The 16,023-nt window shown below is 34.0% G+C and overlaps 1 protein-coding gene across 3 annotated transcripts in view; it reads right to left on the bottom strand.

Moving 5' to 3' along the window:
* LOC143063636 (PAN2-PAN3 deadenylation complex catalytic subunit PAN2-like) overlaps positions 1–16,023 on the bottom strand; it is a 295,154-nt gene that overhangs the window by 62,415 nt on the left and 216,716 nt on the right. For all 3 annotated transcript variants that reach the window (XM_076235882.1, XM_076235883.1, XM_076235885.1), the window contains 2 exons: positions 10,662–10,760; positions 2,316–2,455 (listed from right to left, as the gene is read on the bottom strand). In XM_076235882.1, coding sequence (XP_076091997.1) covers positions 2,316–2,455; positions 10,662–10,760 — 239 coding nt within the window. The remainder of the gene's footprint in view (positions 1–2,315; positions 2,456–10,661; positions 10,761–16,023) is intronic.

Here is a 16,023-nt window from a genome sequence, read left to right as displayed (position 1 = left end):
AAAAAGGACATTAACAAAAATGTATGCTCCTTTCGAAGGCAGATTGTGAGCGTAAATGAACGGTGACCCCATATTTTTATTTCATTTTTCTATTAAGTATAAGATAAAGTTCATTTATAGAAAAATATAGAGAAATCCTATATTAAATAAAAAATTTCATTTAGACCCGCGAGCCCCCTTAATGACTTTTTCTTCAAGCTTTGTGTAAACACTTCAAAGAAAATTCAGATTACTTCCTCTGTCACTGGGGTAAAGCTGATGACCGTAACTGCATTCAAGGTCATCCCAAGATGTCGGATGAAAAATTAGGTCAATATTTGTTTTGTCTGTTTAAGTGTTTCTATATCATTTTCTTTACCCCAGTGTCTGTTTAGTCCTTCTTAAAATAATGTGAATGATAAAACAATATAAATTAAATACAAATTGAACAAAGAATCATAAAAAGATGGCAATTAAATGATTTCTTATGCCTTAGGACAAAAAAATAAATAAATTATATGTTAAAAATTACTTAAAATAATTAAATTTCTATTCAATGCTTGAATTGAAATTTATAAGTAATGTATTGAACTTAATCAGTTTATACCGACAGACCATGCACGGGCTGTGTAGCCAGTCAAGCTCGTTAATCAAAGAGCTGATTGCTCTGAGGTGGAAGAAGGTGAATAAAAGGTAACTTGAATTACCATAAAAGAAGCCCCACTAACCCAGCCTGCTTTGTTCCATTATCGTTATGACATATTTTTGATCTGCAAACAAGAATGTGTCAGAAGTACATGGATTTCCCATCCGTACAATCATTTTCTATGTTCAGTGGACCATGAAAATTAGATAAAATCTTTAATTTGGCAGTAAAATTAGAAAGATCATATCCTAATAAAGGAACACATGTGTACTAAGTTTCAAGTTGATTGGACTTCAATTTCATCAAAAACTACCTCAACCATCAACTTTCACCTGAAGCAGGACGGACCAGAAAACATAATGCCCATAAATGGGGCATAAAAAAAGTAAGACTTGTTACATACCTGCCAACTTTTGAAAGTTCCCATGGGGGGTTTTAGTGCGCGAGAACAATTTTAAAGGTTACAATTTTTAGCAAAGTATTTTGCCCTATCTGGATTGTCTAGAAAAAGTGTCATATTTGTATGATGAGCTTACATGCCTTTTTCTTAAGTCGGTTTGCATGATTCTAGTTATTAAATCAGTAGCTAGCAGACCAGGATTTATTTTCGTGTGTAAGGATATTAAATGCTTGTTGAAATTTCCAATTTTGAATTATTCACAAAGATGGACCTTTAACAGGTTGGGAACAACACTCCAAATGAGGGGAAACCCTCATTGAAAGAACATTACAACCCACTGTAAAAATGAGCACCTTTACAGTGGACCATGAAATTGGGGTAAAAACTATAATTTGGCATTAAAATTAGAAAGATCATATCATGGGGAACATGTGTACTAAGTTTCAAGTTGATTGGACTTCAACTTCTTCAAAAACTTCCTTGACCAAAAACTTTAACCTGAAGCGAACGGACGGACGCACAGACGGACTAACGAAGGCACAGACCAGAAAACATAATGCCCCTCTACTATCGTAGGTGGGGCATAAAAAGTATTTATATCAACTTTTATATGTGTTTTGTAGATGAATAAATAAACAGGTCATATATTTCACTTGAAAATGTTGTTCGCGCAAAATCTCTCACTTAGTTATCATTAGCTGAGTGGGAGATCTCCCTCTTTGAAGGTTTCAGAGGTTGGCAGGTATGCTTTATATTGTATCTTCATTATGCTATATCATTTATTACTCATAGTCCAGTCAATCTAGCATAAATTTGACCCTAACCTTGAAGTAATTGCAACAGAAGATTTTAAAGTTTTAAAATCTTTAGTATTATACCCCTAATATACACAGAAAAAAGTCCCATTAAATCTTACTTAAGAAAAACTAAAAATCATGATTTTAAAATTCCTATTGAGATTTGCATTGATATGGGAGATAACTCTCTTAAAAAAGGCAGAAATATCAAAAAAATTGACACAAAATTATAACTTAACCGCTTCTTTTCAACAGAATGTATTGATTCTTGATATTTTAGTCGTCTTAATGTTGTCAGACTGCTCAATCGGGATTCAAATATCAAATTTCCGACAGTGGGAGATTTTATATACCAGAACGGGAGCGGACAGGCAATCAGGAGATTTCTGGAATTTCACCATTTAAGGGGGAGTCTCCTGCTTAAAATGGGAGGGTTGGCAGGTATGATGAACATACAGTGACCGACAAAACATACAGTGACTTCATCACCTACCTCTTCATGTCAGTCTCGTGTCTAAATCGACAGCCTTTCCTTGTACATGCCCGACCATAACGGCACATAACTGGCATCTGTGATGACATCATTGAGTATGACTGAGAAGATCCCTCTTCCTCTCTCTTCTGTTTAATTAACTGCACATATATACCAGAACAGTTTATTATACAGTTATTGTAAAGGCAGAAATTTTCATGGAGGATTTAATTTCCTTTATTTCTACAGTATTAACTTGTTTTGAGGACAACAGTTGTTTAGTTTAGTTAACTGAAGACTGAGATGGAAGATTCAAGTTAAGTGTCAAACAAAATGGTAGGTTCTTTTCAGTTAGAACTTGTCGAGTGACGAATCTGAAAATGCATCACATGGTAAAGCTGACTTGTATGAACCCTGAAACCAAATTTCTGAAATTTGTGTATTATAGTTCCAGAGAAAAATGTGACGAAAAATATTCATGGGACAGAAGGATGGACAGAAAGAGGAAAAACAGTATACTCCCTTTTTTAAAGCAGGGTATAAAAACAGTATCCCCCCCCCTTTTTTAAAGCCCCCTTTTAAAGCGGGGGTATAATTATAGTTATTAAAATGCAAGCATGTTGCATGGTTTTCCTTAATAGAAAATATCATTCTTAGGCTGGTACCACAGTTTTCTCCAAATATTTTCTGCAATTAACTGCTTGTTCAAATATTTTTCACAACATTGGGTTAATAGATATCGATACAAGAAGATGTGGTATGTGTGCCAATGAGACAACTTTCCATCCAAGGGACAACTTATAAAAGTAAACCATTATAGGTCAAAGTACAGTTTTCAACAAGGAGCCTTGGCTCACACCGAACAGCAAGCTATAAAGGGCCCCAAACAATTACTAGTGTAAAACCATTCAAACGGTACAGCAATTGGTGCATTTCTTCACCTGAAAATAATGAATCAAATTTCTTCTGCATTTCAACATAAAGACAAAATATTCTATCATGGCAGATATAGCGACAATGGATTCATAATATATGATAGAACATCAGATGAAATTAAAAACCAATTGTTTAGAGAACAATTGAAGGTCTTTCCACCAGTAAGGCTTAAATTAAAATATTGTTTGTTTGCCCTTTACCGACCGACCCTATCAATTCGTTCCGCCTGAAAATCTTTTATTTGTATTTACCAGCAAGATTTTATTTTATTTTATTTTTTCGTTCCTACCAAAAATCTTATATTTGTATTTCCCGCTCAAAACTTTTTTACCGGAATCCTCGGGTTTTATCTTTACGTATAAGGTCCAGTCCGTTTGGTATCACCTGAGCGTTTGACATGAACACTTGCATTTGAAGTTTCAAAGCATTTGTTTGAAATCGATGTTGAACACTTTCTGAAATCATGATATGAAGTACGTTACTCTGTACCTTTAAACTTAAAGAGCAGGGTTCATTTACAAAAAAGTTCGTTTGATACAAAAGTATTAACGTGTGTACAAACTAATTTGTAAACGGACGTTGTATTCTATGTAGGGATGGCCTTTTGTGATCCGCATATCAGAATGATTATGTTAACGATGCCGCTAAATAATTTATATCTGACATGAACCAAAAGTGACAAAACCCTGTAAAGTGGAGAATATCTGGCAGTAAAATCGCCAAGTTTTTCATACAGATCATTTATAAATGTGATGCAAAATACGTGCACTGACAATTGAGTTTTAAGTCTTATAGCATTGAAAAAAAGGCACACACGAAATTTGTAACACTCTAGGGACTTTTCTACTAGTAATATATGTCTGCCCGGACATTATCTTACCAGTACAAAGTTATCTCTTATATATTTTTTTTTCAAAACTAATAGTCCCAGCGGAAAACTTATTTGCAAAAACAAAACGGACAAAAAAATGACATTATGCAGATTTTGTATCTATAAAATAAAATATTTTACCTACCTGCCTACCCATGACAAATAATATACCGAGCCAAGTTATTTTTTTGGGGAAAAAAATAAAATATTTTACCTACCTACCTACCCTGTTTCAAAACATAGGGTCGGAAAAGGGCAAACAAACAATATTTTAATTTAGGCCTAAGGATCTATTTAGATATGAAAATATTGAAATTTGGTTTTAAATGTCAATTTCAGCATCAAATGACAGCTTATTGTACGCTGATTCCAAAAATATATGGTTTCTATACAAAAAGATATAAATAAGGGAGATCATTTTTTACTTCCAGTTTAAAAGATGTAACTTCCGGTATTGTTTGACACTGATTCCAAAAATATATGGTTCTATATACTTTTACATTAATTTAGTACAAACAATAGCTACTTCCGGTTTACAAATGGTCACTTCCGGTTGGCTTTTTCAAGGTCACATTGCTTGCAACCTAATGCAAAAAGTCCCATGGCTTTATCATGTATACATATGAGGTAAAAGCAATGGTCAAAATATAGAACGTTGATTAAACCTTTGACCTTGACCCCCATTTCAAGGTAATGAAACAAGGGCCTCAAATCAAAAGACCCAAGGTCTCAATTATATATGATGAATGAGTTATACATGTATTACCATACATGTAATTATAACTGACGTCAAAGAACTTAGAATTGGTTATTTTGTGTTTGAATTACCTACTTTACACTGCTTTAAATTTGTTCATTAATCAGGAAACCCTTATTTTCCCCTTTATTCCTAAATGGTTTGAGGCATAATAGCCCCCCAAATATAAAAAAGTAGATGTGGTATGATTGCCAATGAGACAACTGTCCACAAGAGACCAAAATGACACAGACATTAAAACAACTATAGGTCACCATAAGGCCTTCAACAATGAGCAAAGCCCATACCGCATAGTCAGCTATAAAAGGCCCCGATATAACAATGTTAAACCAGAAAACAAGAAAACTAACGGCCCTATTTATATAAAAACAAGAGTGCACACGCTGAAATGTCTCGCCTTCTATACTAATCATTGATATTATGTTGATAGTCCTAAGTAAAAAGCTAAGCTTTATAACAACTGTACCATAAACTTAACATTAACCAAGATAACTAAACAAAGACCAATGAACCTTGAAAATGAGGTCAAGGTTAGATGAACCATGCCAGGCAGACATGTACAGCTAACAATGCTTCTATACAACATATACACATGGAAAAAAGTATTGCAACACCTTGATTTTTCAAAATTTGAAAAATCATCCTCTTTTGTTGGATGATATATAATAAGATATTTGTATAATATTATTGAAACATAGTTTATGATAACATTGGCATTGAAACGAACAAAAAATGTTTGAAAAAAAATGATTTACATAACCACAATTTTAATAACAAAATGAAGTGTTTTTTGTACAAAAAAATGCATTTTACAACTTTGGCTGTAGTCGAACTTTTCAATGTCAGACATTTCAAAATTAATCTTCAGATGACTGTTCACATCATGGTTGGTCGTTATACGCCAAAAAAATAGTACTTTGTGCGCAGGCTCCATTCAAACGGATAACTGCATCTTAACGTCTTTTGATTCCTGCCAAAAATCCACTAATTTGTTGCTAAGGTAGCAGCAACAATTTCTGATGAAGTGCATTGTTTATTTCATGATGTGTTTGAACTGGGGTGTCCTTTCGCGCACTTTCCGCCCAATAGTGTCCAATATATGTTCGATATGGTTCAAATCTGGGCTACGATCCGTCTAAGGAAGATGACCCGAATTCCATTGGAACAATGAATCTTCCTCCACGATGCTAATTTTCAACTTAAGCGAGCTCTGCACTACATTGGATACGGAAAACTGTGTGTCTGTTCGTTAGCAAAGGTCTCCGAAATGGTCTTATCGCACGATAACCAGTAGCGATGAGTCGATCTCAAACAGTTCTTGTTAAAAGGCTTCTGTATGCCCACCACTCTCTTTTTGGGATTGTATTGTATGCAATGGATTTCCTTATGACCAACCTTTATTATGCTTGATTTTCCCTAGTAAATGGTATAGGGGGTCTTCTTTATCTCGGAAGATCTTTAACATCGTTTAGTGCCATTTTTTATTCTTAAAACGACTTATAGTGGAATGGTGATGACCAACAATGATTGCAGTTGTTACAGCGACATCCTTGCTTCTCTCATGCTGATAATCTGTCATCTTGCTGCAGTTTAGAGTTGTCGAGGACCCATTACAAGTTGCCAATCACATAACTTTAACAACTTGGTTATTTAAAGTGTTGAAAACAATGAGGATGAAAACATCTGTTTTGCTGTTTACGGGTACAGTAGCTGCATGTGCGAATAAAAACTTACCGAGTCGATATTTATTGATTAAACTCAGGTGATACTTAAATAATATTTAAGTAGTTCTATTTTACCAAATTATATCACAAAAAAATAAAAAATGTTTTTTTTAATTTCAATTTCAATTTGGTGTTGCAATACTTTTTTCCAGGTGTATATATAGTTGACCTATTACTTATAGTTTAAGAAAAATAGACCAAAACACAAAAACTTAACACTGTGCAATGAACCGTGAAAATGATGTCACGGTCAAATAAAACCTGTGCGACTGACATAAAGATCATTAAATATTTCCATACACCAAATATAGTTGATCTATGGCATATAGCATGGGATAAAAAAACCAAAACTCAAAAACTTAACTTTGACCACTGAACCATGAAAATGAGGTCAAGGTCACATGACATCTGCCCGCTAGACATGTACACCTTACAATCATTCCATACAACAAATATAGTAGACCTATTGCATATAGTATGAGAACAACAGACCAAAACACAAAAATTCAACTATAACCACTGAACCATGAAAATGAGGTCAAGGTCAGATGACACCTGCCAGTTGGACATGTACACCTTACAGTCCTTCCATACACCGAATATACTAGCCCTATTGCTTATAGTATCTGAGATATGGACTTAATCTTGTTCACTGATCCATGAAATGAGGTCGAGGTCAAGTGAAAACTGTCTGACAGACATGAGGACCTTGCAAGGTACGCACATATCAAATATAGTTATCCTATTACTTATAATAAGAAAGAATTCAGCATTACAAAAAATTTGAACTTTTTTTTCAAGTGGTCACTGAACCATGAAAATGAGGTCAAGGACATTGGACATGTGACTGACGGAAACTTCGTAACATGAGGCATCTATATACAAAGTATGAAGCATCCAGGTCTTCCACCTTCTAAAATATAAAGCTTTTAAGAAGTTAGCTAACGCCGCCGCCGTAGCCGCCGGATCACTATCCCTATGTCGAGCTTTCTGCAACAAAACATACTGAACATTCTTGCTGCTTACAATTATCTTTATCTATAATGAACTTGGCCCAGTAGTTTCAGTGGAAATTGTTAGTTAAAATTTACAAATTTTATGAAAATTGTTAAAAATTGACTATAAAGGACAATAACTCCTTAGGGGTCAATTGACCATGTCCGTCAAGTAGAATTATTTGTAAATCTTACTTTGCTGAACATTATTGATGTTTACAGTTTATCTCTATCTATAATAATATTCAAGATAATAACCAAAAACAGCAATATTTCCTTAAAATTACAAATTCAGGGGCAGCAACCAAACAACCGGTTGTCAGATTCATCTGAAAATTTCAGGGCAGATAGATCTTGACCTGATAAACAATTTTACCCTGTCAGATTTGCACTAAATGCTTTGGTTTTTGAGTGATAAACCAAAAACTGCATTTTACCCCTAAGTTCTATTTTTATCCATGGCGGCCATCTTGGTTGGTTGACCGGGTCACCAGACACAATTTTTAAACTAGATATCCCAATGATAATTGTGGCCAAGTTTGGTTAAATTTAACCCAGTAGTTTCAGAGAAGATTTTTGTAAAAGATAACTAAGATTTACGAAAAATGGTTAAAAATTGACTATAAAGGGCAATAACTCCCAAAGGGGTCAACAGACCATTTTGGTCCTGTTGACTTATTTGTAAATCTTACTTTGCTGAACATTTTTGCTGTTTACAGTTTATCTCTATCTATAATAATATTCAAGATAATAACCAAAAACAGCAAAATTTCCTTAAAATGACCAATTCAGGGCCAGCAACCTATCAACGGGTCGTCCAATTAATCTCAAAATTTCAGGACAGATAGATCTTGACCTGATCAACAATTTTAACCCTGCCAGATTTGCTCTAAATGCTTTGGTTTTTGAGTGATAAGCCAAAAACTGAATTTTACCCCTATGTTATATTTTTAGCCATGGCAGCCATCTTGGTTGGTTGGCCAGGTCACCCGACACAATTCTTAAACTATATACCTCAATGATGATTGTGGCCAAGTTTGGTTTAACTTGGCCCAGTAGTTTCAGAGGAGAAGATTTTTGTAAAAGATATCTATGATTTACGAAAAATGGTTAAAAATTTACTATAAAGGGCAATAACTCCTAAAGGGGTCAACAGATAATTTTGGTCCTGTTGAATTATTTGTAGATTTAACTTTTCTGAACATTTTTGCTGTTTACAGTTTATCTCTATCTATAATAATAATCAAGATAATAACCAAAAACAGCAAAATTTCCTTAAAATTACCAATTCAGGGGCAGCAACCTATCAACAGGTTGTCCGATTCATCTCAAAATTTTAAGGCAGATAGTTGTTGACCTAATAAACAATTTTACCCCATGTCAGATTTGCTTTAAATGCTTTGGTTTTTGAGTTATAAGCCAAAAACTGCATTTTACCCCTATGTTCTATTTTTAGCCATGGCGGCCATCTTCGTTGGTTGGCTGGGTCACCGGACACAATTTTTAAACTAGATACCCTAATACTGATTTTGGCCATGTTTGGTTAAATTTGGCCGAGCAGTTTCAGAGTGGAAGATTTTTGTAAAAGTTAACGACGCCAGACGACGCCGGACGCCAAGTGATGAGAAAAGCTCACTTGGCCCTTCGGGCCAGGTGAGCTAAATATGAACGAAAAACAAATATTTAAAACAAAAACAAAGGACAACCACTGAATTACAGACTCCTGAAAGCCAGTCCAAACCATCCCTTTGTGGTATGGAAACTTGTGGTATAATTTCAGAGAGTCCTTACCATCCTTTTGTGGTATGGAAACTTGTGATATAATTTCATAGAGATCCATACACCATTCCACAAGTTATTGTCTGGAAACTAGAAAAAAATGTTTTTTTGGGCACCTATATGGTCCTTAATTCCTAAACTGTTAGGACTATAACCCCCAAAATCAATCCCAACCTTCCTTTGTGGTTATAAACCTTTTGTTTAAATTTCATAGATTTCTGTTTACTTAAACTAAAGTTATTGTCCCCAAACCAAATGTCTTTGGACAATAACAATGCGTGAACCACCATGGATAGTTCTAGCATTCCACTGAGTCCGGTATTCGGACCCATTCCCAATGGCAAAACCCCTATATTTTTCCCAATTTCAGGTGTAAAAATTCCCTAACGTAGTCAAAAAGTCCGGATTGAAATCCGCAATTTAACCTTTCCAAAACTACGCTTTTCACTTTAAAGGTAAAAAAAGCGGGAAATCCTTATCACATGTGCGCTTTAAGAAGCCCCGAATTTTGATATTAAAATAAGATATTTTTTAACTTCTTTCCTTTTTGTCGTCTCACAATAGTAAATACTATGTGAAGAAATTGAAAAACACAGACGGCAACAAATCCCGTAAAATCTTATCTTTTTTCAAACCAAGAGCTGTTATTGACGATGCCGCAACTGCATGTAATGAGTCTGAGGCAGCGTTATCTGAGACTGAATCAATTGAAAATGTTATCTATGTTGTTGATGTTTCTTCCAATGACAATTTAATTTCAAATGATGATCAAAGTCAAACCAATACCGATTCGCTACTGATACAACCTGAGGACAGGCTTGTAAATTCCAAACTCAAACTGAAATCTGTAAACCAAATAATGAAATACCAACAATTAAACCTAGTAGTAGTAAAGTCATGACTGTGTTGGGTAGTACTGACAGTAAAACTGCTCTTAATGATAAATTAAAAGTATATGATGTATCAGACAGAAGACTTTTTGATGCAAGGTTGTATGAAATGACATATAAATGGTTATACTATATCCTTAGAGGGATACGTCTGCAAATATTGTGAGTTATTTCCGTTTGGTAGTAATTCTAATAAATTATAGTATGATACATACTAAAACTGACATCTGGTTTATTTGTAGTTTTCCCAATTTCTATATAAATCGCGTAAAAAAAATTCCCAAAAGTGGCCAGGGTCCTTTTTCCCAAAATACCCAGATAAACCCCTGACCACGACCACAAAATTTTGCAGTGGAATAAAAAGAGCAACAGAACAATTACAGTAATGTCACAGTAAAAAGAAGATATATCTCACCATTTGTTGAATTTTCCAGAATTCCAAATCTCTGATGTTCTCCATACCACAGTTTAATGCCAGAATGTCAGGAATATTTCTGATTACTTTAGACTGCATCTAATAAAAATAAAAAAAATTCAAATTTTACTTTAACTTGACTCAAATTATATACACTATAATGCTGTGAGCGAGGCTCTCAAATTAAATTCATAGCTTCAATTGCTCCTCTTTTAATGATAGGAAAAGGCACTGATCATTTTTTTTTTGTCTACGTTTCTGTGTGTATTACAAGTTCACAATTGTTTATTTACTGTTTATGTTGACAATAAAGATAATAAGTTGTTGTTTTGATTATAAATTTGCATTAGAAAAGTCATTCATACTACATGTTCATAATACATGGCAATACACGTTCACACATCACATCACTATTAACCAAAAAAGTCAAAATAACTATAACTATACCTTCCCCCCCTTAAAAAAAAACCAGAATAAACTAAACATCTCATATTTTAGAGTTATTTCATTCAGCTATCAACATTTTTTCATTGTTCCTGTTAAGGAATTATTTGGTATATCTTCATCAAGTTAAATTGTCATGATAGTTTAACTAGTCCTACCTAGATTTTTGTAGGATAACAGTTAAACAACTTTCAACAGATAAAAAATATATCCTAAATTGACAATGCCTAGATAGAACATGGATTGATAAAAGTATGATTATCAAAATTAATTGCCATATTTTTTTTTTTTGGTATGTTCAAAAACAGTTTTGATCCTTAAGGTAACATTCTTATATAATTTTGTATTCAATTGGTACTTTATTCCTATTTTCAAAGCTAGATATCATCATAATATTTTAGGAGCCCAAGTTTGTAATAAGCTAAAACAGGGGAAGTTATTCAGAAATTAATTTCCAACACCTGTACGATGAAGCTGAAATGGACAGCATATTTCTGTGAAGGCATAGTTGTATTTTGATGACCAAAATTCTATTCTAAAGTCATGAAAGTCTTCATTTTTACACTCTTCCATTGTGACTTGGGAGATAGAAAATGCTGACCCAAGCTAAAAACACTCGCTGACACATTCATCAAATTTATATTCAAATTTGACAAGGTACATTGTCTTAATTAAATTACCTAGTTATTAACACCTTTGAAGTCTTATCCACTGTAAGTGATTTTAATGATATGATTAACCTTCGGGCAATCACCAGGTGTCCTATATGCAATTAAACTTTGTGATAAGAAATCGATGAGACAAATGGCTATTTTACCAGTACATTGCCAAAACAGCAAGACCATACCTGCAAATGGTGTCTAGGGAGAGCCATAAATTAACTGATTTTTCTCCCAAGAACAGGGATTGAACCAGGAACCCTTGTATTAGTAGTCCAATGCACTAACCACTTAACCACGGCTTTCATGCACATGATTGCAAATGAGGTTATGAAATAAACATTTGTAATTTTCACCAGAGAAAACCTTTGTTGAAAAGTAATCCAAATATAAAACAGCTGTTGAACACATGTTGCTCTATGGAGCAAGCCATTAATTTGCCCTTGCATTTAAAGAAGTTTTTTTGGTAATATTCTTTCCAAAGCACAAAATTGTCTGCATTCACCTCAAAAGCTCACAAAACATTTAAACAAACTTATTAAGAAGGGATATAGTTACTATACTGTTGTAAGGTCAAGATTGCATATTTTGACTTTAATATTGATTCACTTATAGGGTCTTTGCATTGGAAATAAACACATTTATTCTACATGTAAAACAAGTTGTAGGCAAGATACAAGTCATGTTCTTCTCATTTATGTTTTGATGGTATAATACTTAACCCCTAACGGGAGGAATTGTACCTGAAGTTCATATGATGAAAACATATTTTTTCAATCAGTTTATTTGAGGTCTGAGGCTGGCATGTCAGTAACTGCTAGTTGTTCTTTGTTAATTCATGTATCATTGTCATTTTGTTTAGTTTCTTTTGTTACCTATTCTAACTTCCGACTCAGATTCTTTTGAACTGACTTTTACTGTGCATTTTGTTGTGTGTTTGTTTTTTCTACATTGGATAGAGGTGTAGGGGTAGGGTTGAGATCTCAAAAAACATGTTTAACCCTGTGACATGTTTGCGCGTGTCCCAAGCCAATAGCCACTGGCCTTGGTTAGTCTTGAATGATTTTCAATTTTAGTTTTTTGTGTATATTTCTGAGTTTAGAATGACCTCCATTATCACTGAACTAGTATACATTTTCAGGGGCCAGCTGAAGCACGCCCTGAGTGCAGGAGTTTCTCTCTGTATTGAAGACCCATTGGTGGCTTTCATCTGTTGTTTGCTCTTTGGTCGGGATGTTGTCTCTTTGACACATTCACAATTTTCATTTTCAATTTTAGGTATTAACTGTATTTTTGTTATTTCAAGTAGATTGCACAAAACAAATCATAAAACAAGAGGCTGTCACAATGACAGCAAACCGTATTTATTAACATTTTTTTGTGTCCTGGCAATATCACAAGAACCATTACTGATTAATGGTGAAAGTGAAAATCGTCAATATCAAATTTGACCTCCATTTTATCATCAGTATCAACATATTAAAATTTGAAAAGCTTAGATTGAATGGTTCATGAGTAAATGCAACAACGTGAATGGAAACGCCATTTTACGATCTTTCAAGAACCATAACTCCTGAACGGTAAAAGTCAAAATCGTCATTATTGAACTTGAACTCTATTTTGTCATCAGTAACAACATATTAAAATTTCAAAAGCTTTGGTTGAATGGTTCATGAGAAAATGCACGGACACGACTGGAAACACCATTTTTCAATCTTTCAAGAACCATAACTCCTGAACGGTAAAAGTCAGAATCGTCATTATTGAAGTTGACCTCCATTTTGTCATCAGTAACAGCATATTAAAATTTCGGAAGCTTTGGTAGAACAGTTCATGCATAAATGCACAGACACGACTGGAAACTCCATTTTTCAATCTTTCAAGAACCATAACTCCTGAACGGTAAAAGTCAAAATCGCCATTATTACACTTGACCTTCATATAGTTGTCAGTAATAACATATTAAAATTTTAAAAGCTTTGGTTGAACGGTTCATGAGTAAATGCACGGACAACATTTGATTGCCGCCCGCCCGCCGTACATCCCCAAATCAATAAGCGACATTTTTGTCACAAAAATCCGGTTAATAAGTTTCATAAATACACCCAACGACTTTGTCAATAATCTCCCTCAATCACAATGTTATTTCATTCCGCAGCATATACACATATTTAAAAGTAGTGTCCTTTAACCAGGAAAAAACACCTTGTTTTCCCCCTTTTTTGTCCTTAATTCATAAATGGTTTTAGCAATAACCCCCCAAAGTCAATCATACCCATTCCTTATTAGTACAGAGTATGGAATCTTGTGGTATAATTTCAGAAAGATTCATACACTTTTACACAAAAATGCTTGTTTTTTGCCCCTTTTTGACCCTTTATTCCTTGACTGTTTGCCCCATAACTCTTAAAATAAATCCCAAACCTTCTACTTATAATATTAAACATTGTGGTTCAATTTCAGAACAATTGAAATACTTATACACAACTTATTGTCCTGAACCAGATAAATGCTTGTTTTGGGCCCCTAATTCCTAACTAAACCTTAGGGACCACAACCCCCAAAATCAATCCCAAGCTTTCTTTTGTTGTTATAAACATTGTGTTAAAATTTTATTCATTTCTATTTACTTATACTAAAGTTATTATCCTGAAACCATCTGTCTGAAACCTCTGCAACAAGGTGATACCAATATACGTCCTTCGTATAAAAATACTGAAACAAGAATGTGTCCATAGTACACGGATGCCCCACTTGCAGTATCATTTTCCATGTTCAGTGGACCATGAAATTGGGGTCAAAATTTTAATTTGGCATTTAAATTAAAGAGATCATATCATAGGGAACATGTGTACTTAGTTTCAAGTTGATTGCACTTCAATTTCATCAAAAACTACCTTGACCAAAACTTTAACCTGAACTTTGCAATTTCATTTTCTATGTTCAGTGGACCATAAATTGGGGTCAAAACTTTAATTTGGCACTAAAATTAGAAAGATCATTTCATGGGGAACATGTGTACTAAGTCTAAAGTTGATTGGACTTCAACTTCATCAAAAACTACCTTGACCAAAAACTTTAACCTGAATCCGGACGAACGGACGCACAGATGAACGAACGGAGAGTCAGACGAACAGAGTTACAGACCAGAAAACATAATGCTCCTCTGCTATCGTAGGTGGGGCATAAAAACTAGAGGCTCTAAAGAGCCTGTGTCGCTCACCTTGGTCTATGTGAATATTAAACAAAGGAAGCAGATGGATTCGTGACAAAATTGTGTTTTGGTGATGGTGATGTGTTTGTACATCTTACTTTACTCAACAGTCTTGCTGCTTACATTATTATCTCTATCTATAATAAACTTGGCTTAGTAGTTTCAGTGGAAAATGTTAATAAAAATTTACAAATTTTATGAAAATTGTTAAAAATTGACTATAAAGGACAATAACTACTTAGGGGGTCAATTGACCATTTCGGTCATGTTGACTTATTTGTAAATCTTACTTTGCTGTACATTATTACTGTTCACAGTTTATCTCTATCTATAATAATATTCAAGATAATAACCCAAAACAGCAAAATTCCCTTAAAATTACTGATTCAGGGGCAGCAACCCAACAACTGGTTGTCTGATTCATCTGAAAATTTCAGGGCAGATAGATCTTGACCTGATAAACAACTTTACCTCATGTCAGATTTGCTCTAAATTCTTTTGTTTTTGAGTTACAAGCCAAAAACTGCATTTTACCCTTATGTTTTTTTTTTTAGCCGTGGCGGCCATCCTAATTTAAATGTTGGTCATCGGACACATTTTTGAAACTTGATACCCTAAAGATGATTGTGGCCAAGTTTGGACTAATTTGGAACAGTAGTTTCAGAGAAGAAGATTTTTGTAAAAGATAACTAAGATATATGAACTAGAGGCTCTAAAGAGCCTGTGTCGCTCACCTTGGTCAATGTGAATATTAAACAATGGACACAGATGGATTCATGACAAAATTGTGTTTTGGTGATGGTGATGTGTTTGTAGATCTTACTTTACTAAACATTCTTGCTGCTTACAATTATCTCTATCTATAACAGTACTTTCTGTGGAAAATGTTATTGAAAATCTTCAATTTTAAGAAATTGTTAAAAATTGACTATGAAGGGCAATAACTCCTTAGGGGGTCAATTGACTATTTTGGTCATACTGACTTATTTTTAGTTCTTACTTTGCTGTACATTATTGTTGTTTACATTTTATCTCTTTCTATAAT

This window comes from Mytilus galloprovincialis, chromosome 2 (genome assembly GCF_965363235.1).
Source record: "Mytilus galloprovincialis chromosome 2, xbMytGall1.hap1.1, whole genome shotgun sequence".
In the NCBI taxonomy this organism is placed as follows: Eukaryota; Metazoa; Mollusca; class Bivalvia; order Mytilida; family Mytilidae; genus Mytilus; species Mytilus galloprovincialis.
Note: the sequence above shows the minus strand (reverse complement) of the source record. Positions and strands in the feature narration are given on the sequence as shown.